The sequence below is a fragment of the Thunnus thynnus genome, chromosome 9, assembly GCF_963924715.1.
Source record: "Thunnus thynnus chromosome 9, fThuThy2.1, whole genome shotgun sequence".
Taxonomy (NCBI): Eukaryota; Metazoa; Chordata; class Actinopteri; order Scombriformes; family Scombridae; genus Thunnus; species Thunnus thynnus.
This window is the reverse complement of record NC_089525.1, coordinates 12,839,578-12,864,021: the sequence shown is the minus strand read 5'-3', so window position 1 is coordinate 12,864,021 and position 24,444 is coordinate 12,839,578. Positions and strand designations below refer to the sequence as shown.

Genomic DNA, 24,444 nt, shown 5'->3' with positions numbered 1-24,444 from the left:
TGAACGTCGCACAAATCAGCAATTTCAAAATAAAAGCCCTCAGTGATTCTAATCTGATTGACAGCACATTGTTTCCCCCTCTCACTGAAGAGTTAGCATAATTTCTCATTTCCTTGCACCTCAGAAATGAAAATAGGAAATGTGCAGTTTTTATTTTAGACAGATCACTACAGATACTTACATATATGAAGCTTAAATCCCCAGAGTTTGCCCCTGAGTGAGTAATTGTATTTGAAACGTTCTTAGACATGTTATTATGTCTTTCACGCAGCACAGGAATCAGTGATTGCACTGCAGTAAACAAACAGATATTTGCAGCCCTGAAACAAATACCCAACCTATCATTTTAACCCATATGCATGGCATGTCAAACACCCAATGTGATTACTGAGTGCAAAATGGCATTTTTACCTTTACCAGCCTTATTCTCCACAGTTTTCTAAACCAACAGAGAGCATTTTGACCCAGTTAATCTGCATGACATCTCTTAATGTGAGAAGCTTTTATTGCTGGGAAGACTGCCATGCTATCCAGCTGGCTTGTGGTTGTTGAGGTTCTGAGCATATGCCTCAGGAAAATGAACAATGCATCCATGTTATTCAGACCTTCATCCTGTAACTTTTGCTTCAGGTACAGGAGATGTGAGGAGGTGCAGTACATGAGAAGCTGCTGCTGCTGCGCTCATGTAAAAATGATGATACTTCAGAAAAGCTTCAGATGTTTTCACTTCACTTTTTTTTTTTGTTTTTTGTTTTTTTTTTTTTAGTCAGGGGAAATTTTGGCTTTTGTCCAGATGAAAACTCCCAACTCCATTTTGACAATTTTAACTGCACATATGCTCCCTCTGTATTGTTATTATCCTCCTACATTGTGTTGACTCAGGCCTTGTGGTCCTGTGCTCTTAAACAGCTCTGCGACCCAGAAGCCACAAAGGGACTACACGTGTACTCATACATGCCCTCAACATATCATCTGAACCCACTGTTGTGCTACAAGTAACATTCATAAACTGTAGGCTTAACTCCTTGGAGATGTGACCTGATAACCATGTTGCCAGATAACCTTGAGGTCTGGCAGGCTGATGTCTCCAGGCAGTATGCCATTGCTCCTCTGGACAGATGACACACTGTGCATCGGTCTTCGCTCACTGTGCCGCTCGCCAAAAGGTCATTTGGTGGAGATGTGGCTATGCGCTGCAGTGGGGGAGACACACCAGGAGCTCTGACACACACGGCACAGCAGTCTCAGAGCATTTACGAGAACTGCTTCTCAAGAAAAAGGCTACTTGGCCATTCAGATGGAATGGGAAAGAAGGGAAATGCAGAAGCAGAGAAACGAAGGGAGTCGCAAAGTGGTTTTCTTGTTATAGCTGTTGTTGTGTCTTTGGTCTCTATGCTTGCTTTGTTGGCTGTCTGCAGCCGGTTCATAGAGATAAGGTTATACAGAGAAATGGCTCACAGTGAAAAAAATATATGACAAATGTTTACTTTGCCTACTGCTGTTCAGACAATTTGCATAATACCCAATCACATATTAATCGCCATATAAAATCTGTATATGTCTGAATGTGTGCCAGAATTTGCTGTTGCTGCAAGTTTTTTTTTTCTTTTTCATTTTCTGTATCAGTTAACCACATGATGAATGATGAAAAATGAATAGAGTTGTGGAAAAGAAGCTTATTGTACACTCAGTTTGCAATTGCATTGTCCGTGGCTTAATGAAATACCAGCACTGTGCTTGATTTTCATTAATAACCTTCATGTTCATTCTTGTCCGTTACATTGGAGAAGAGTTAAGCCATTTCTATTTCGTCTTGCGGTATGTGCAATCTATCCCCCCCAGAAATAGGACTACATTACTCATTCTGTGGTATATGATTTGACCATAGTGTTTCTGAGCGCTCTGTTAAATGAAAATATTTCACGTGTGAATTAATCATTAGAAGGACTCATTCTCCATTCTTCTGGTAGCATAATGATCTCTTTCTACCACTGGCCTGGATGAATCTTTCATTGTCTTTATCTTTAAATGAGTTGGCACAATCCTCCAAGGAGACACGGGCCGGGATGTGTTTCACCGCACTGTCAGAGTTAACATGTAGCTGAGCTAAATGCCATAGTTTAATTGATGCCAAGCGCAATAACATCACCCACTGATCTTTTAATAATATGGAGATACATTTCCTGTCCTTTCACTTCATTATGATATTGGCTTCCCAACATGCAAATGTAAATTCACACACACACACACACTGGCACACAAAGTCTAGACTCTCGACAATATTTTAGTGGGCCTGCAGACTTTGGAATGCTATTTTAGATTGTAATGAGATGGCCTTTAACCTTTGAATTCAAGTAAAAACCTCTCTAGAATAAATTAGCAGCCACTCAGTTCTTGCATAACTGTTACTGTGTGTCAGTCTCTTTTGTGTCTAATCCTCTCAGTCACTCTCTCTATATCTGTCTCTCTAGGTTTCTCTATACTGCAGGCCATCATGGAGGCAGCGGTAGCTAACAACTGGCAGGTGACTGCTCGCTCTGTTAGCAGCACAACAGATGCAGCAGAGTTCAAGCGCATCATTGAGGAGATGGACAGGAGGCAGGAGAAGCGCTATGTGATTGACTGCGAGGTGGACAGGATCAACACCATATTAGAACAGGTGAGCCTCAGAGTCACTGTACATGTGGTAACACACTTGTAGATTACTTAACCAAACATTTACACTGTCTATCCAGCCCTCTGCTTTAGTCACATAATTGCCAAGCAAATTTAATTTACAAAATAACAAATATTAAAAGGCCACTCCACCAATTCTACATGCCAAAGTCAATTTACTAATCATGTTGAGCACTACTCAGCCTGTGAAAACAGTTGTAATGTCCTCTGTGTCACTGGAGGAGCTTTGACAAAAGAAAATTACTCAAGTAGCATCACTTGAGTGAGCTTGGGTTAGACTTTGAGACCACAATTTTTTTAAGAAACAGGGAACGTGGAGTACAGTATGAAGTTATGAGCATTATTGGACATGAAGGATCCATGTTTTTGGAGCTTTTGGAGCCATAGTAGGGACTAAAAGCAGCATCAGTTTTGACCATTTTTAAAGCTGCTCTAATCAATATTTTTATATTAACAATGGATCAAATGACTACAAGTAATGTGAAAAGGGTTGATTGTAGGAACAAGCCCACAGAAAATTATTACACAACTCTGCAGTTCCGCTCAGCTCTACGGAGCATTTTAGCTTCCTTCAACTCATTGTTTTGGTTTTCTGGTTTGCAACTTGACTTTTTTGGCTCACTCTTACCACTCTCATTGTTGTTTTCAGCAGCAGCAGGCAGCTGTTTTCAGAGAAAACACTTTAAACACCCACTGTACATTACATGTCCAGCACTAAACTGCACACTGACAAAGTTAGCAAATAGCTAGTAGCCATAATGGGGTATTTATCTGCTAACATGCCAAACAGAGCTGCCAAGTTTCACACTTTGACCATGAGACTCACGCAATTGACACAGATCTCACAACCTCACGCAGACACATGCCTGTCTCTCATGCTAATTTTTTGTCTTCGCTTCCTCTGCTGTAAAATTTGTGATTTTTAAGCAAAGAAACAGCAGGTTTTTCTTTTGCTTTTTTCCCCAAGTTCAGACAGGGTGAGGCATAGAGCATAACAAGGTTAAAGCAGCACTTTTCACAGATTGTCCGTGAACGCAGCGATCATCATCTATTTAAACTGAAAGCATGCAACAACAAATCATTGCAATGTGCATTCTGGTGGAGCTGATCAATTAATCAGATATTACTTCTATTTGGATAGAGAGGGGAGTATTGGATGACGGGAGTGACTTGGTGAGGAACATAGATCTTTCTTACCCTATGTTTTGAAGAAAAATATGTGTAATATCTGGAGTGTAATATAGTAATAAATAGTATAGTAATAATGCTCATGATAATGTTCTCAGTGGGAACAAACCTCACTTCAAGCTGGAGCCAAAACCTCAAGCCAGATGATGTGCCAGGAGATGGTGGAGACCAAAACAGACCCCAAAAGGAGAGTGAATATAGGACGTACATTTGTCAAGTCAATTGAAATCCAAATTCAAATGAATGCTAATGCTGCTCCGTGTCTGCTAGATGTGTGCACGCGCAACTGTTTGCTAACATGTTGGACATATCAGCTTTATAATGTAATAATGTGTCGGTGTTGTGTTTACAGCATGTTCTACTGTCACCAAGTGGCCAAAAAAACAGCTCATGCAGGATTAAATATGTCTTGTGAGTCCCTTAGCATCATTGAATTTCTGGAGTGCACCTTTAATTTTAGGAACAATTTCCTAAAATTATAATCATATCTATAATTAACTGTCTTAGGATGTTAGTATACTGTGAACTAAGATCTTCTGTAAGTTTTTGCATTACTGCTTGTTTTATATGTACATTTTTACAAGTGGTTACGAGTCAGTTTTTGCAGCCTCCTGAAGGCTTAACAGTATGTTCAATTGCATGGGAGGAACAGCAGTAATCCCACCTGTTTGAAGGGTTCAGTTTGAGACTGTTTGGTTGCCGAGTTTGAGGCCAACTTGTTTTAAAATCAGTGTGTCGAAGCTGCCCGAGAGCCTGAGGTTGAGAGGTCTGAGGGTGAGCAGCCATTTGGAGAGACCACTGATGATGCAGCCTTTTTAATCCTCTTCTAACAACCCCAAACCCCTCCGTTCCTCTATCACGTCCACTGCCTGAGGAGGAAATGAAAGGTCCACCAGTCCTTGTAGTAGGGGAAACACAATTACCATGAATAGATGAGTGGCTATTATGCCATGCATCTACTCTGTTCGCCTGCTCCGCACTGCCCTACACCCCTCTGCTTGCTGCTGCTGCTGCCTGCTTATAAGGCAATCAGCTACCGAATTGGATTCTGCTCGTTAACATTCATTTAGATATTGGCTTCTCTCTGCCTAACAATATCCCCTCAACGACTGTTAGTTTCACTTGTTTTTTATGAATCTAATTTGATCCCAGAGTCATAGTTTAAAGCAGAATTGCTTTTAGTATTAATTTGCTGTGTCTAATTTAATTCTTGTGCTGCAAATTTTCTCCCTTTACAATTCAGGGACTATACTGAAATCTATTTCCTTTTTGTGCAAAGAATATGCATCAGCTTTTAAGAAAAGCTTAGAATATTCATTACAAATCACGTGAGACATATTAATGGGTGCGTCTTTAATTATTTTCTTCCCCTTGCAAACAATAATAAGGATATAGGCAATAATCTGTTTGATGTTCTCCTGTTCCTGTCTTTTTTCCCATTAAGATTTTTATTTTTTTACTTCTAGAGGGATCTCTTTCTACTCCTCCACCTTCACCATCATACATTTCTGTTTCTGTTTAAAGTTTGTTTTAGCTCAGAAGGGGAAAATAAAGCTTTAATAACCGCTAACCTTCAAAGCAGCAGTGTGCTCAATTTTACCCCTTGTTTCAGTGACAACCTCAGCGTGGGGCTTTTTTTTTTGTTGAAGCTAATTGAAATAATCTGGCTAGCTCTGCCAATATGGATGAGTCACAGACATTCAGGGAAGCTGCTGGACTTCACTCTGCAGCTGCCCCCTATTGGGGCATACCATTATACACTGAAAGAGGGATGGACTGTCTCCCATGAGGGCAATCACACCAAAAATGGCACCCAGTGGTAGTTATGTGGAAACCTGCTGCGTCTACCTGCTGATATACTTCCATTAAACAAAAAAAAAAAAAAGAAAGAAACTCTACTCTGTAGACAGATAGAGTTTTGTCTCTGGAGGATAGCAGTTTAAACTGGAACCTGTGTGCTGAGGCCAGTGTCTGTGTGTCGCAATGTCGACATGTCACTTCAATCCGTCAAGGTCGCTGCCTGTTGAGAGAGGATCATGAGGCAGGACAGATCCAGCTAGCTGATTGCTGGGGGAAATGGGAATCAGCTCAGTGGCTTAGTTTTATGATTTCAGTCTGAGTAATTCCACCATAGAATGAATGTCTTTATACCAGCCAATGAAGTTCATAGAGTGTAGAGTTATCTTGAATAGGCAAGTGTCGAGCCTCCACAATTTGGTACAATTGTTGAACACAAAGAAAACCCTCCGTGCTGTTCTTCATTAGCACCACTTTTGAACCAGTCACTGCTGCTAATGCTTTGATCCGCCCGGGCTTTTGTTGCTCTACTGGTTCACTGCACTGTTGTATTTCTGTGTTTCAGTAATATTCCTGAATGGGTAAAGAGTCATCCACTGGTAGTAGCCTACATTTACTCATCAATCGCACCATATTACGATACGATTTAGTGGTAGTTCCATCTTATGCTACTTAATACTTCTACTCCAATAAAGAGAAAATATTATGTTTAAAGCTACATTTAGAGCTGTAATACCACATTTCTGTGCATATTAAGATTTTTTTTATTCAAAACATACTTTATGAACTATGAATCTACTCAATATATAAAGCAATTAAAATTAGCTCAACTTCGACGGGCTACAGAACTGAAATCCTGCTTACATGTTAATGCAACAATGATGATAATATAATAATTCAGCAATATACAGAGAGGGGTCATTCTGTATATTGAGTACTTTTAGATTTGATACTTTTCTATTAAAACATCTCTATTATACATTATTATATTATTATTAAATTATGAAATATTTTATACTGTGTTATTATTGCTTTTACTTAAAGGGATCTGAGTACTTCTCTACCACTGGACACATTTCAACAAGGGCTGCAACTCATTGTTATTTTCATTATCATTTGAACTGTCAGTCATTTTTTCCAAATACCTAATTAATCATTTTGTCTATGAAAAGTCCAGAAAACAGTGAAAATACGTTCAAACAATCCGAAACCCAAAGATATGGAATATCTATAATATATTTAAATGATATAAAACACAGAAGAACTGAAAATAGTGACATTTAAGAAGCTGGAAGAAGCAAATATTTGGCTTTTTGTTCTTGACTAAACAACCAAAATGACTGCTAAATGATTAGAATTAATCTTTTTGTTGTTGTTGTTGTTCTTTTGGTGATCTAACTGATTAATCACTTGTTTCAGCTCTGGCCCTACCCTGTGCTCAGGTGTGGGACAACAATTCATTTAAATTGATGAGGGGTTCATCATACAAACACAATAATACTGGATGTGCCCATTCCTTAGTTGTGAGCACACTCAGTTGAATGTCACTTTTATTAGCTCCATTTATCACTTGACATGATGTAGAAACACGGTAGGAGAAGTATTTGCATACTGCTGCATCAGGCACAGTTGTGTTTGCTCGTATAAGAGCAGAGTGAGTCTCCCACCAAATTTGTTCTGGGATGCTGAGGAGAATGCTACACCCGGGCCATTATCATTTTATGCTGTAACAACCACTCAGGATTTATCACCCATAGGACTTTTCCATCAATACACTGCACTGCAGATAAATTAACCCAATGGCAGTCCTTCCCTTACGACAAAAATGGGAGAGCCTCTGCCAGCTCTGCTCTCTGAATCATATCCAATGAATGTGTTTCATTCAACCATCTAGTTTAACGGTATTACATCTTTAAAAAAAAAATGTTTGTGGCAATTAAAGAATGGCAGTTTAAACAAGAACTATGATTGCATATAAGTTAATCATCCTTGTATTGCTACCACTTGTCATAACAATGATTTTTTGGAATGAATATACGTGTACCTCTCTGCCTCTGAGCGTATATGGCTGCATGTGAGTTACACCGTATACTGCATGTGCTCACGCCTAATCTGATCCATCTATGAGATTGCACATATAGCCTCATCTCGGCCTTTATGCTTCTTCCTGGCCCACTTCCCTCCTGGGAATTCTGTGCTGGAGTCTGCTCAGAGGCAACAACCTGCTCATCACTAGTGTAAAGAGAGGCAGGCAAAAAAAAAAAAAAAAGAACAGTGTCTGGGACAGGCCCAGGGCATGCAAGCTGTTCAAAGACAGGCAGGCAGTAAGCACTCTACCAGACGCAAAGTGCATTTTCATGCAGAAAAAAACAATAAGAAGTGAAAAGGATTCATAGAAAAAGAAAAAAGAAATGAGAGGTGCATCTGGAGATTTGTTAGAACAACATTCTGCCGCCTGTGGAGGCATGAGGGGTGGCAATATTGTCTTCCCATGGAGAATTGGAGATCCTCCATATCCCTCTTTCTGCTCTTGGATGAAGAAAAAAATCCACAGTTGGATGCATTATAGAATCAGAAATCTTTGTGTTTTCAAATTCAAGGAAAGGAAAAGAAATCTAACCATGACAGATAAGAGGTTGTGGGAGAGAGACTGGATAATAGATTGCAAGCAGCAGATAGAAAAATGTCCGCAGTAAAAAGGTCCTCAATCAATGTTGAATGAAAATCAGGAGCAACATCGGCATTCTGTAAACCAGGGGATGACATTTGTATGCTCATGTTACATATTGGCAAGCATAGATATAACTAGAGGTATTACAAACTAAAATAACATCAAGATAAAAAATGAAAATGTACTCTGGCACTCTTTGATTTTCTTAAGATACATCATAAAATCTGCCACATAAACCCTCTCAGGCACTCAAAGCGCCTTGATTACTTTGACTCTGTTTTCTAGTAACACTTCCTGGCATGTCTCTCAATTTGTTCTGAAACATAGAGGAGTAAAGTGGGAAGAAAGTCAGCTAAGGTCTGATATGAAGGGTGCCCCTGATCTCAACATTACAGTAGCTTATTGTCCCCGGGCTGCTGAAAGGAGGGGTTGACAGAAATATAGCTGAATCCTTTCTGCTCGATGTAAAGCCGGGGATACGTTGTGCTTCCAAATCCTTGGCACCAACCTTGGATGTTGAGGGCCATTTACTTACTGCGATTATAGAATTAAATGGGATTAAAGTGTTATCATTAAAGAGAAAGTGACCTGTTGACTCCGCGACTGAATGTGAGGCTGGGACCGGTGTGCTGCCACTGTGATGATTTGCACACGTATCAAGGATACAGTCCTACAATACTACAGTCTATAAACCAGAGAAACTTATTTCCCTTATCAATCAAGGCAAAATTACTCCGGTCATTTTCAGTGAAATCAGAGCATATTACTGTTTTGAAAGCCAGAATTTGGCACACATACACGAGGGTGTCTCAGCCACAGTGTCAGTGATTCCTTCCTCCCGAGGTGTCAAGTCTCAAATAGTTCCCGTATCTCATAGCAATGATAGACATAATCATCTGAATATGAGTCAGGTGTTTCTAAAATGTTCTACATTTGGGGGAAGGCCAGCTCTTGTGCTATCTTCAGGGGGCATATATCGCGGCTGCCAAGAAAAGCATCTCAGCCACAGCCACTACTGGCTGTTAATTAGAGAGTGCTCCACCAAGAGCACTTCTACCAAGAGCCTTGAAGCAGAAATGGCAACCAAAGTCTCTCTGTATCAGAGCATACAGCACTCAAATTCATCTGTCCCATCGTGTGTGAAGTCGAGCATTGTGATATCTCTGCAGTGGAGTGCACCATTGTGACAATGACCCCCGTAAAAGATTAAATGTCCAGGCACTACAACCTCCCTATGCCCAATTATCCCCCATAAATTCAAGGGCAGGATCAATGCTGTTAGCAAGTTTCTCATTTTTACATTTTATTAGCTGTATCAACATTTATTTTGTGGGTTACACGAACTACAAAATGAAACTGTTGGCTGTTACCTACTGAAGTAAATGTCCATTGCAAACCAATATCTGTATAGCTAGTCAAAGATGGTTTGTTAGAAAGAAAAGCCTGTATTGTTTTAATATTTTAAAGAGTTGGCAAGGAGTCTGTCAGTCAATAAGCAAACTTGTGTTAGCTTACTGTGCACATCATTTTCGTTATAGCTAGACAGCAGTCGAGTATTGCCCAACAGCTAACACTAGCAGATAGTAGATAATAGTTGGTATCCCTCGGTTACATTATTAAAAAGATCACGTCGATATCCCAATCACCTTAATCAGGATCACTGACAGTCATAGCTGAGCAGCAGCTTGTCTTGTCTGTGAAAAATAGAAGAAACTAAAACAAAAAGAAACTATAACGTTAGCTAATGTTGGCTCAGCAGCAGGATCAATTTACATCAATGTTGACAACAACATAGCAGTTACCACTAATAATTCTGCTTTTGAATGTAATGATGTAATGATTAGAATAGGAATTTTTAGGTTTCTTCTAGAATTCTCTATTGTTGATTTCAAGCAAAATACTGATTAAAATATTCATCGGTGGCACAGGTAATACCTGGGTGTACAAAGGGTGTGCTAACCCAATCACCCTATTTTTTTATCTATATGATTTTATAATTAGCTAAAAATTCTCATTTGTTTAATTTGTTTATTGTCCCCCTTGGATGGGGTTTTCAAGATATGAACCCTTACAGAAAAGTACCACTGGGCCCAATAGATCCCTTCCTAGACCATCATGGCCCAAAAACTGAATATCAATTAGTGCTGAAATAATTAGTTGACTAATGGAATAGTCAATTGACAGAAATTATCATAAACAGTTTTGAAAAATTGATTAACTGTTAAAATCATTTATCAAGGAAAAATTCAGTCATTTTTCCTCTATTCCTCTATTTTCAGCCTCTTCAATATGAAGACTTTCTTTTTTACATCATAATAAACTTAATATCTTTGGGGTATGGAGTGTCTGTTGGACAAAATTATGAAGGTTATTGTTTGTTTGTTTGTTTGTTTGTTTTTTCAAATCTTTGATATTTCATACACTATAGGATTAATCCATTAATTGCAAAAATAACAAACTAATAAAGTGATAATGAAAATATTCATTACATGTAGCCCTAATGCCAAAAACCACACCTCAGGTTAGGATTTTGTGTGTTTTGGACTCCGTGGTTTTTAGTAGTTCAGGAAGAGGCTAAAAATAATTGCATCATTATTTGCTGGTCTTTTATATGCCTCAGTGAATGGTATGATATTTACAAACTATAGGGAACCTATCATTTTCAGTCTGCCTCTCCCTGTGTTGTGGCAAACTCTGCAGTGGAAAGGTCAAACTAGGAGGAAAACGGTCTGGTGTTCATTGAAAATGTGGCTGTAGATTTACATTTAGGGCTGTCTGTCTGGCGGGCTGAGGCACAACCAGTGTGGATGACGGTGAAGTCAAGGTCATCCTGGTTGTCTGTCCCCATCAGGCTTTAAAGAAAACTCCAGTCTGCAAAATAGAGGCTTTCCTTCAGCAGCAGAACAAAAGGTGGTGGAGCCAGCTAATGGATCGATGAGGGTACACTGTATGAGAAAGAAGAATCATATTATTGGAGGGGTAGACAAACTAAATACATTTCTTCTCTTCAGTGTCATTGGGAAACAGAATAATTGGTTTGTGTTTGTGTTTGTATGTATGTACTCTAATAGGGATTTATAGCAACAGGAATCAATTCAAGGAGAATGGGATGCCAAAAATACAGGTTGATGGAAATTCAGTGTGTTGAAAGCTAATGCAAAATTAGCTTTCAGTCTGTGCTTTTGGTACAACTATCCATTTTAAGCCAAAAATGATGAGCAAAATTATATTAGCATTGTTAAAGGAATTCTTCAAGATGGTGGAAAATTCACTTATTTGCTTTCTTGGAGTGAGATTAGAAGATTGAAACCACTCTCATATATGAGCGTGATTAGTGTAAAATTAGACTAGGCAGATAGATCAGCATGAAGGTGAAGATAGACAGATTAGCATGAAGGGAGGAAAGCTAGATTAGCTCTGTCCAAAGTGAAACAAAAAAAAACCCTACCAACATCTCTAAAACTCAGTAACACATTCTATCTCATTTGTTTAATCCATTCACAAACAGAAATGACAATTTGTGTTTTAAGAGGGAATTACCTCTACTGAACTAGTACCATCTAGCTGTACAGATTCAACCAATATTTATCCACCGTATCTAGCAACCTGCACTAGCTGGAGACTGAAACCATTTTTCCTCACGAAACAGCTCCCTGTAACTCCCCCTAAAATCACAAGTTGTTGTTTTTATTTGTGTGTCGTGTGTCAAAACACGTTACAACATGTTAATTAGTGAGCTTTAAGGGTGATGGTGCATAGATTTTTCAGACATTGGATAGTGCTAGGCTAGCTGTTTCACCCACTTCCAGTCTTTACGTTAAAGTAAGCTAACATTAATCATGTCCCAACTCCAGCTCCAGCTTTATCAATCACAATCTGGCAGTCAGACCACATTGCATATTTGCTTGAATTAATATATTCATATATAAGTATAAATTGATATCCTAGACAGAAAATTAATAACATTTAACCTTTTTAACCACCTTTGGAGGGCACCCATCATTTCCCACTGGAGGCAAATGTTTAGCCTTGATATTAATATTTCTGTTTGTTTGCAGATTGAACCAAATAAATGAGGTACAATGTTGTTAATTACTGAGCTTTAGAGGTGTTGGTAGGTGTATTTTTGTATTATAGACAGAACATTGCTGTTCCCCATGCTTCCAGTGCTAAGCTAAGCCCATCACGTCCCAAAGCTCTGTAGTTTTACATTAATCTTCTAATCTCTCCCCAAAAAAAGGCAAATAATATTTAAGCACTTTAGACTCATTCATATACATAAGTAAGCTAGAATGGTTTATATTTTTCTATTTTTAATCTGACTAAATGTTGTTTCTGATAATAGGATGTTTATTGCTCAAATAAAAAGAAATAAAAGAGAATGATTTTTCATCAACACCATTAAAAGATAGTTATCATTCCCTGCAGTATCTAAGGGTTTGTATGGACAGGGCAGTCAGCGGTGCATCACCACTAGTAACAATGAAATCTGCCTGTCTCTGGGTCTTGCCGTCTGCCTAATTAAGGAGGTTGAGGGGAGAGGTTGGTGTGTTCTGGCCGGAGGTTCTGTGTATCTCTGTGTCATCAGTGTCTTGCTGTGCTCCATCCCAAGGTTGCTGCTTGTAGCTGATGCCAGGCTGGCTGTGAGCTGCAGGGTGCAGACGGGGGGTGAGGCCTTTCTCTGCCCAGCTCCGGGGCAGGTGTGATGAGGCTTACGGCCAGAGTCAAGGTTAGCACATGGTGAAGGAGTGTGGAGCTGTGGGGTTTGTCCAAGAAAATGCAGCGGGGCTTATAGTCCGAAAGTCAGACTTGTGAACAATTACAGTGGAAGTAGCCATGATCTGTCAAGCTCTTATATCACTGCAGTAGCAATCTTCACAGAGCTTTCTGTCACTTAATCATTAGATACAGATTGATGGATTCTAAAAGCCAACTCCTGCTATTTCTGCATTATAATCAGCTCATTTTCTCTTTGTTTCTGTTTCACTTTCTTGGTTGCTTCCCTCTGTCTGACATCCTGCAGTGTTGGAAGTTTAAAGCCTTAATGATGTGGAAGTTGTCAGAGGATGCTGAGCAGCTTGATAGTGTGAGTGAAAGGCTTTGTGTGTTTGTGCTCCATCATGCGCAATCCTTTTGTAGAGAACACTACCAACTTTCTCCCCCTCCGTGGACAACCTTCAGATGTCCCTGAAAAAAGGAGAGAAGCGGTTTATTTAATTTGTGAAGGAGCTCTATCCAAGCAAGGATAGAGCTCTAATTGTTTAGTGCTACTGTATACTTGTGCTCCCAGGTCAGCTAAAGTTCAACATGGCTAAATGAGATACTGTAATTGTAGCTGAAAAGGTTGAAACTGAAAACTTCCTTCAAAGATATATTTTTTTTCTTTTTTGCATTCTGAGATGTGAAGATACAAGTTTGCTTTTCATCACTCTCTACTACTCAGCGAGAATGTCGTAAATGATCCACAGAAACAAATATCTAACGTCCCCCAGCCTAACACGCACACACAAACAGATGATAAACTGACAGTTTGTTTTTGTGATAGAGCCAAAGCCAGAACATGTGCAAACATGCTGATTTTGCTGTAAACTTGTGTTGCTGTGTTTGTAGAACGCAGATGAAAACCGAGACATGGTTGACAGGTTTCTGCATGGCAGCCACTCAGAAGTCCATCCACAGCAGACTGGAAACTCATAAATAACAGACCTCACAAGGCCAAATTGAAAAGCATGTCCAGCATGTAATGCACAGAGAGCCAGGACAATTTAGAGTTTCACTATTGGATTTATCTGCAGGCCAGAACAAAAGGAAGAAGAAAATGTAGAATAAAAGGCAGCATATGGTTGGTACCTCAGTGATGGAAGGCTTAGAACACCACTTACTATTTTCAGACAGGCTGCGTGGGTTGAAACATGCTGTTATGCTCCAAAGGTGTGATATTTTCAAAGCAGAGCGAGATCTACATCTTACAGTCTCACTGTAAATTTCTTTGAAATATTTTTTTCCTGTTTCTACCTTCTGTACAACAGTTGCTGAGGACTCACATCCCTGCACCGTGAATGACTTCAAAGTGAGCAGAATATTCAGGGGTGTTCCACATTGTTTTCTGTTTCTCTCTCATTATCAGGTCTTCCTTAATGAACACTTCCTCTAACCACTCCCGCTCTCTTTTGTTATTCCATAGGCGACTTCACTTTGTTTCAACTTCAGTAGCATCCCGCGCACTCGCAGGACGCCGCTGCATTTATAGAGATTGTTTTACCACTTATACGAGCCGCAGCTCTTAGCTCTCATCTCATGGCTGGTTTACTGTATCGATGTTTTTCTCCCATAGGTTGTGACCCTGGGGAAGAACAGTCGTGGTTACCACTACATTCTGGCCAATCTTGTGAGTAATAACCGAACCGCTCCCCCGGGAGAGAGTGGAACCTGCTTTTGGCTGCACGTGATGGGACTAAGTCTCAGCCATGAACACAAATGTGCATGCACAATAAATTGAATATGTGCTTTTGTATGAAATCAGAAAAGAACAGGCCTGTATATGTGTTTTGTTTGCAAATGTAAGTCTTTTATTTCCCCTCTCTATAGGGCATGTTTTGCATTTCATGTCTTATCAATCAAAATCTGGCAATCTGTCAGACTACATATGCATATATGCCTGTGAATTTACTCATATTAAAGTATAAATTAAAGTCATAAATAAATAGCTTTTAACCTTTTTAATCACTATTGGAGGACAGCCATCTTTCCCTCCACCCCACCCCGACTCTGGGGAGGGAAATGTTCATTTAGCCTTGATATTAGCATGAGAGCTTTTAGGTGGAGGCTGGCCCTGCTCTCACTTGATGATCCCCCGCTGCTGTTTCCCAGACTTTAGAAGATGTGATTATGCAGCAGGCAGACACATGTCCTTGCACGCCATGACACAATCCTGCGCTTAAAAAACAGCAATTTGACCATAAAAAGAAATAACTCCATGGAATGGCTCTAGGTTGATGAAAATGAAATTTAAATGCAGCTGGAGCAACAGAGGTTTGTGAAATGCATTAGAATTTTTTTTTTTTTTACATGGAAAAGCTATCAGGATGAAAGTAGGTCAGCTGGTTCAAGTAAAATATTTTGTCTTCTGCATGATCTGACAAATTCCTCAGTATAAATTGGCAGGTTGTTTGTCTGTAAATGAAGTACACCACAAAGTGTGAAGAGAGATTGTTGCCTCAGTGTAATAGCAAACACATGTTGCTTTCTCATACAGCAAAGAGTTCTTAATAAAATGCACCTTGCACATGGCCAAAATACTGCTAATATTTTGTGGTGCTTAGCCCCAGGTCATACTAAAAAACCTCAAAGAAAAACAAGTTACACGAGTCTTCTCCTCCCCCACTTCCCCTTTGTCTCATCTCAGGGATTTTCTAATGTGAGCTTGGACAAAGTCTTCGCGGGTGGAGCCAACATTTCAGGGTTTCAGATAGTCAACCCTGAGAACCCGATTGTGCAGCAGTTTATGCAGCGCTGGGAGCGGCTAGATGAAAGAGAATTCCCAGAAGCCCGAAACACTCCGCTGAAGGTACTTTGCTTGCAAGGCCTTTCATTGTGCATGCAGAATACAACGATCACTCCCTCTGAAGTGCTCTTTATCGGTTCTTCCCCTCCTCTCATCCTCTGTTTGCCTTTGTCATTCTCTCATCCTCCCACCCCTCGCTTCCTCCTCTTTGCTTTGCATCCATCCCAGCGATCAATATATTGATAGGCAGTGCAAGGCAAGGTTATATCGTGGCTTCAATTTACATCTAATTAAACAATGATCAAGAAAGAAATGGATTTTGAATGGCATTTAATTAGATTTTGTCATGGTGCAGTGGTCAACAAACAAGTCAGCCCAACCCTCACTGGTGAAAAGGTCAGGCTAAGTTGGAGGGAAAGTGCGTGGGAGATAAAATCACGCATTAATGCTTAGGTCTGCTTCTAACTCTGCACTAAAAGTTTTGAAAGAGGTCCTGACCATTAGACAAGTCCTGCCTTTTCTAATCAAATCTGTCTAATCAAACTATTTTTATCACAAGCAAAGTGACAGAGATTGCACCCATTCCACCCACACTGACCCGACCCCGAGGCACTGAGAATAATGAGCTGAAACTGCCCAAATTTTCACTGGGATTGTCTCTTTTTACTGCGAACAAAAACTTGCATGAACAGAATAATTTGAAAGATGATACAGTCATCACACAGTATAAATAAATTTAGCCTCAAAGAACCTGTAAAGGTTTTACTACAAAAACAGTAATATCCCTGCATATCTCTTTATCTCTCTCACCACATGTTTGTCTCACTGTGTGTTCTGGGTTTTTTTTACGTTATACAGTACACTTCAGCTCTGACCCACGATGCCATCCTGGTGATAGCAGAGGCCTTCAGGTACCTGCGGCGCCAACGTGTGGATGTTTCTCGCCGGGGCAGCGCCGGTGACTGTCTAGCCAATCCTGCTGTACCTTGGAGCCAAGGCATCGACATCGAGAGAGCTCTCAAAACGGTAGGGGTGTGAGGAGGGGAATGGAAAGAGAGAGGGAGAGAGAGAGAGAGAGAGAGAGAGAGAGAGAGAGAGAGAGAGAGAGTGGCAAGCTGATAAGTAAGAAAAGGCTAGAAGAAGTGAAGCAGAGATAGCGAGTGAGAGTGTGATAAAGATGGAAAGTGACAGAGAGAAACGAAGAGAGCGCAGAGCTGTTCTCCTCCCTCTGCCTCCAGATATCTTTGCACAGAGCTCACTCAAATCCAGGCCCTCATTACCATAAAACTACATCTTTTATTAAAGCGTATCCAGTTCATCATTTGATTAACAGACTGAGCGCACTCCAGTAGCTCCGTGGACATGAGCACCTTAATACCAGCTATATACGGTATGCAAAGTGAATGCTATTACACATTTCCCCGTGTCTGTGTGTGTCTGTCTGTCTGTGTCACATGGCAGGTCCAAGTGCAGGGTATGACTGGGAATATCCAGTTTGACAACTATGGCCGCAGGACCAACTACACCATAGATTTTTATGAGATGAAAACAGGTGGGCCGAGGAAGGTAAGACGGAGCGAGTGACCTCCATCAGCTTTCCATCCATCAAATGTCAAATCCAGACCTGATCAAAAATCCTGGTCCATATCAAAACACAGCTTACAGCTGGCACACAACAAGGTTTGGTTCGTTACTTGTGAAAATCATGGAATTTGGCTAATATGTAATATTGAATGATTTATTGATCGTCTGCACCAAAGAACAGAGCTCGGCAAATGTTGATCACATGTGTAGACTTGCCAAGACTTTGCCCTGAATCCTGTTGGATGATCGTGTGACATTTTCAAACAAGCCCGTACCTCAATTTATTAAAGTACAGAGGGCTTTTGCAGTGATGTGGGACCAGCAGGGCTGAAAGGACGGAGTAGAGTAATGCTGATTGCTTTTCTCTACCTCTGTTAGGTAGCAGCGTTGATGAGCTATGCCAAGCATTACAAGCCCCACAAATCACACACAGTCTGCAATCTGATAGCTAAAACTGCCCTATCAAAAGAATGATATAAGACTATTTCTGTGCCGGGGGATAGCACAGATATGATTTTTGGTCCTTTCCTGACAGTAATTACCATTCAAATAACCAATTACTATAAAGGGGATCCAAGAATTCATCTGGCTCCTCTTCAAAATGGTAATTCCCAGTGGTACATTCACATTATAACCGGTACCATATGATGACCCCTGGTTTTATTTCATAACCTTACAGAGTTCCAAGAGACAGCTGTGAATTTCTCGTTAGCTGGATAAGTGTAGGATCAGTCTGATATGACGCTTGATTATGCTGCCTGCCTCCCAGGCCTCTGAAGCCCACACTTCAATTAGCATCACACAGCCCTCACAGCCATCACCGCGCAGCCAAACAGAGAGGAGAGGAGCAGGGAGAGGGATGGAGAGAGGGGAGAAAGGAGGTCAGGGGGAGAGAGTGAGAGAGCAAGGGAAGATGAGACAAACCAGGCAGCAGTTTGTCAGGAACTGGAGCCCCAGTCACCCCAGTGACAGTTAGAGGATGAAGGTTCTTAGCTGTGACTGTCACAAGTGATGTATGGGCTGATATCTGTCCCAGCTGCTCAGGGTGACATCAGGACTTTGCCTCTAGAGCAGCACTCCATGACACAGCTCCTCACAGCCTCGTCCCCCCGAGCAGCGCTTCTCAAATGCTGTATCACTGTCGGGAGAGACCGGGGGGAATAAACATTTAGAGCTTTCTACAGTCTGGCAAGTGCACTAACTACATCCCCAACTGTAACCACAGTTTGGAGCCCAAAGTTTAGAGAAGTCTGCTGCTATCTAGCGCCTCCACTTGGTGTTTAAAAACTCTGCACTCTTGTACACCTGTCTGGCTCAAACATTTAAAGATCTAAGGGGGAAAAAAATGCAGACCAGATGTGAAGGGGAAAATCCTAGCCAGCAACAGTTAGACTATTGGCAGCAACATATGCAACACGTTTCATCGTGAGCCAGACCAACCCTTATTTCAGATGGGCAAACAAACACTTGACATTGGTTTGACTTAAGCATCTGTACAGCAGAAAACAGAGCAACTGCAATGGCAGGATTGTGCCGAAGAAACTGTGGAGCCGCTGGAATATTATGCTAAATTATTAAAGGTGTATGCAGTTCACATGCCTGAATATCAATTATTTACTGTAAAACCTGGGAAGCTGAAGGTGGGAGGGATTGAAGTTGTCTGCCATATGCTCGTCTGCTGCACTGGAGCAATTTAATTTCTGCACAGTTGGCTGTTTGAACCGTAGATTACTAAATTACAAAAAAAAAAACAATAGTATATTTTCATAATAGCTGTGATCATGATGTTAACTGCATGTTGAATGTAGAAATATCAACTCTGTTTATTCCACGCTTAGATTTCTGAGCCACTTCTATTGTTTTAGTATTCTGCTCATTCGCTGCTATTTTGGTCGAACTTCAGCAGGCCTCTGGGAAATGCAGTGTTGTTTTAATGAGCCCTGCATCGTGGCAGATCCCAGAAGTGTCCCTGTTATACTGTATGCTCACTTATATATCATCTGTGGGTATGAATGCTTAGTTCAAAAGACTGCAGCATCACTAACCACTGTCTTCTCTTTGCAGATTGGGTACTGGAACGAGTACACGCGATTTGTAAATATTATGGACCCGCAGGTCACCAACGACTCCTCAGTGGAAAACCGAACGATTGTGGTCACTACTATTATGGTACACTTTCCATGCAGTTTTAAATGTTTCACGTATTCTGCCACTCAAGGTCATGGTGTTGATTCCAATGAGTGATACATTCTGTCCTGGGCGGGTAGAACCACATCTTTTTTGTGTTGCTTTCCATCCACTCACTACATGTTGAAACAGTCGATCCGAAACCGGGGGAGTGTTTCAACTGTATCCGTGTGGGTGTCAAAGCATTTTGATTTTCCATACTTCAGTGGCCTGTCGTAGCAGTGACATCACAATAATGGTATAAATGATAATGGTTGACTCCATCAATTACAAAAGCATACAAAAGCATAATAAACGCATACGTAAGTAGACCTGTCTGTCCTCATCAAGTAAATGTTCAATGACACTTGGGATAGACTGGCCGAAGAATGACTAGAGGATGATACTGCAATGGTTTCTCCAGCTGGGCAAAGCAAAATAATCAGTATTGGAGGAGGGATAAGAGGGGGTGGTAATTTTCCTTGTTATCGCCTCTCCAGTCTATTTTGTATTGCTCCTCCATGTGTTCTGTGTTGAAGTATAACCTCCAATCAGCACTTTAGGAAGGATCATTTTCTGGGCATTTTCCCACATTATGACAAACAAACAAAATATTTAGATTTATTTATTTTACACCGTATTTACTCAACTAAATGTTTCAGGCCTATGGGATAGCTTCCATTGCAAATAGATTTACTGACTGTATAATGGCATTATAATTACCTGACGCATCCCCTTGTTCTCTGCAAACAAACATTTTAAACGCTAAAGAAAAAAATGATAAGGATCTCCGTTGTTTGCGCACAGTTAGATTTCTATTTGTATTCCGATGCGTGAGCCAACGTCACTCAATAGCGAGAGGAAATATTTAAAGTCTATAGATGAGAAATACAGTCAGGAGGTAAACATGTGTTAACTGGAGGAAAAACACTCAATGAATCCAAGGTGAGGGGATATGTTCAGCACAGAACAAACAAACCATTGCTCTCCTACTTGCACTCTAATTGTGTGTGGCTGTAATGACAATGCCTGCTCTCCTGAGCGGTCCTATTGTTTGATAATGATGATGTGCTCAGTAAGAGAAAAGACAAGCTGCACCAGCGTTTTGAAAAGGAGAGGAAAACTAGCACGCTCCTGCTCTCCTGATGTAATTATTTTATTTATGGAGTATTTTTTGCATTTTTTCTGGATAGCAAATAACAGCTCATTTTGTTTTATTTCTTTTTTTTTTTTTGGAATGAAACAGCCTTTAACTGCGCATTGGTGCAATGTGCTTGAATATGTTGAGATACTATGGGCACTCTCTGATCCCTCTCCTGTCACTGGCATTTACTTATGAAACCCATCCCCATTCCCATCCCCACCCACCTCTGAGCTGACCCACACCTTGCCTACCAATGACTCCCAGCCCTATTAAAATGGTTCTGGCCCTCTGTTCTCTCCCACAAAAATACAAAACTCTACTCTCCCTTGCTTTATCCTTCCTTTACTACGAGTTGCACCCCTTGGCTTCAAATTGGGTTGGGTGCATTGGGCTTGGTGTCTGCTGGCTGCCACGGCTTGATGAAAGCAGTGTGACCACATGATCACGCTGCTGATATCAGTGCATATTTGTGCATTCGCGGGGCATCATCTCGTGTATGCATGACTGCATGGATGTGGTCATAGCAGCTTATTATATCTTGACTCTCTGTTTGTTTGTGTGTGTGTATGTGTGTGTGTGGGTGTGTGTGTGTGGGTGTGTGCAAGTGTGTGTGCACGGGCACAAATGAGTGCATGTATGCATATTTCTGTATAACTGAATGTGTGCTAGGGCATGGGAGTGAATAAACCAGCGTGTGTTTGAATCAACAGGAAGCTCCTTATGTGATGTACAAGAAAAATTATATGCATCTGGAGGGGAATGACAGATATGAAGGCTACTGCGTCGATTTAGCATCTGAGATTGCCAAACATGTTGGAATTAAGTACAAACTGTCTATAGTAATGGATGGGAAGTACGGAGCCCGAGACCCCGAGACCAAGACGTGGAACGGGATGGTGGGTGAACTGGTCTATGGGGTGAGTACTGGGAGCCTCGTTTTCGCTGATTACATGACAGTTTGCAAGGAACTTCAACATGAGAGGAGATCTCATTTTTCTGTCTTAAGGTTATCACCAACCCGTTATGAACTCATCAGCTCTTGCCCAGTTCAAAGTCTGATGCTGTCTCAGGAAGCTCAGCTGTGAGTGAATTTGTCAAATGCAGCCTCAAGCATTGGGGAGTTGGTGATCATCTTGAGACGGAGAAAATGAAATCATTTCTCAGTGCTGTTCATTGCAATTAATCCTTCTTGCTTAGCCTAGAAAGCTCTCTCTCTCTCTCTTACAGACGAAAACAGAGGTAGGTACATGAAAACAATGAGTCCATATGGCAAACACACTGTAATCACTTTGATGAATGAAAGATTGTATGCCTTTGAAGTGATTGTGTAATTATGTTCAATGTTTGATGTGTATGATGAATATGCCACATTGTAAATTCACAGCTGAGAAAATCTGCTTTAGAATCAACAGCTAAATGGTGGTTTGCGGTTAGAAACAACAAGATCCATATGTGTTGTGCTCCATAAAGGTTCAACCTCTCACATTAGCAAAGGGTCATGCCGTGTTTTACATCTGACAGAGCGCGCAGGCTTTCTCGCAACACCTCAAGCATTCCAAAATTACCCCCCTCGCCACCTTTCTCCACAATAGTTGAACAGGGGCCAAATACAAAATGCATGAGGGTTAGGCTTCCTCATCTGTTCAATTTCCCAACTATCAGCCTGAGAGATTGCCTGGTTTGATGTGCTATCGCCACCAAATTATCTTTCAAATGGGAAAAGTCCACTCCCTGCAGATGGAAGGGGAAAAAAAATATCCCCAATCACGTCGCTGTCAAGTCTTTCCAGGCCTGTTTACAGCAGGTGGGCCGGGACTAATACTTTTGTACATTTTGACCTTTTGACCATTAAATTAATTTGATTTTAATTGTCTTTTAAAGGTTAGGCCCGAGGCTGCTCTTTATTGCTTTGTTTCTTTCAGCATTGATTGAGTGCTGCTTACGCCTGCACGAGGATTAAATGGTTATAGCCCTTCACAATGTCGTGTTGACAGGGTAAAGAAAACAGTCATGTTTATTGGGTCTATTTGTGTTGCTCCTAGTTTGACCTTGTAAAAAAAAACATTCTCTGTTTGTGCCTGCGTCAATCCAATGTTTTCTCAATTTCAACATAAAAAAAGACAATACAGCACAATGCAAATAATTTTCCTTCACAGTGCGGCTCCTTTGAAGAGGAGCATTTATTTAATTAATCACATACACACTCGCTGCAGTAACACTGTCTAATGTGATTAATTATTTTCTTCTGCTTTTACAAAGAAACCCATTGTGATTTCTAAAAAGGCAGCACCACCTCCGTGGATGTGTTTAGATAATATAATGTGATTGAAGCAGCAGAGCAAAGGAGGAAGATAAAGAGAAACAGCTTGGAAAAAAAATAAGGCTAATGCCAGAATAAGCTGTGTTTGGGAAATCCAGCCTACTGAATGGCATGTGATGAAGTCTACGCAGCCACAGCTTGCTGTTTTCTGTACAGCAGCCTTTTTACACCCAGCAGTTTAAATTACTGCCATTTGTTAACGCAGGTTACTCTGAATGTTTGCAGAGTTTTAAGGACATCAGACCACTCACTACTTACTTTTTCTTTGTATTTTAAAGCAAACAGTTAAGTTATTGAAACAGCAAGATATACTCTGAAATTGCTTGTTCTTCAAAATTGCTCAACTTATTTATTTTTTCCCCTCTGTATCTCCTTGGGTCCTGATTAAGGAAGCATTTGGTCAAACATGATTCAAAACACCCATCTGCCTTGGTGGATTTTTTCCAAGCTGTCTCTGAAAGTCTTGCAGTGCCTTCATAAGTTTTCCCTTCTTCCTACCTCCCACAATGTGGCCACATTTCAATAAAAAACTTTGATTAATTTTACAGTATGAATCTCAGATGTATTAGCTGCCATCCCAGGTCATAACACTGTGCAAATTCTACTCTGTTTTCCTCTGTGTGTGTGTGTGTGTGTGTGTGTGTGTGTGTGTGTGTGTGTGTGTGTGTGTGTGTGTGTGTGTGTTTGTGTGTGTGTTTTCAGCCTGCCTTCAACTGTCGCAGTTGGTGGCTTATTTGCTATAATCATATGTAAAATGTGTGATAACAACATTGTTTAATACTCCCTTTCTCTCCTCTAGCTAACCATCTGCTCCAGTCATTCACACACACACACACATTTAAAATGAGTCTTTATGCAGGTTGTAACTAATGCTTGCTGTGCATGTCCCTGTTTCCAGAGAGCAGATATAGCTGTTGCACCTCTCACCATTACTCTGGTTCGAGAGGAGGTGATAGACTTTTCCAAGCCGTTTATGAGCTTGGGCATCTCCATTATGATAAAGAAGCCCCAAAAGTCCAAGCCTGGCGTTTTCTCCTTCCTGGACCCGCTGGCCTATGAGATCTGGATGTGTATTGTGTTTGCCTATATTGGGGTGAGCGTGGTTCTGTTCCTGGTCAGTCGGTTCAGTCCTTATGAGTGGAACCTCGAGGAACAGGACGAGACCAAAGACCCACAGACACCACCCGATCCCCCCAATGACTTTGGCATCTTCAACTCCCTCTGGTTCTCACTGGGCGCCTTCATGCAGCAGGGCTGTGACATCTCTCCCAGGTGGGTCAGCTCCAATAGTCACTAGTGGACAGCAGAGCAGAATAGAAAAATATAGACTACTACATGATATGTTAACTCCATGTGATGAGAAGTACCCAGAGTCACTCAAGCGTGTCCATTTC

General features: G+C 40.8%; 1 protein-coding gene across 2 annotated transcripts in view; it reads left to right on the top strand.

Moving 5' to 3' along the window:
• LOC137189203 (glutamate receptor 3) overlaps positions 1-24,444 on the top strand; it is a 90,216-nt gene that overhangs the window by 47,118 nt on the left and 18,654 nt on the right. For both annotated transcript variants that reach the window (XM_067598935.1, XM_067598934.1), the window contains exons 4-11: positions 2,472-2,659; positions 14,667-14,720; positions 15,738-15,899; positions 16,695-16,862; positions 17,298-17,402; positions 19,485-19,589; positions 21,441-21,647; positions 23,949-24,322. In XM_067598935.1, coding sequence (XP_067455036.1) covers positions 2,472-2,659; positions 14,667-14,720; positions 15,738-15,899; positions 16,695-16,862; positions 17,298-17,402; positions 19,485-19,589; positions 21,441-21,647; positions 23,949-24,322 — 1,363 coding nt within the window. The remainder of the gene's footprint in view (positions 1-2,471; positions 2,660-14,666; positions 14,721-15,737; positions 15,900-16,694; positions 16,863-17,297; positions 17,403-19,484; positions 19,590-21,440; positions 21,648-23,948; positions 24,323-24,444) is intronic.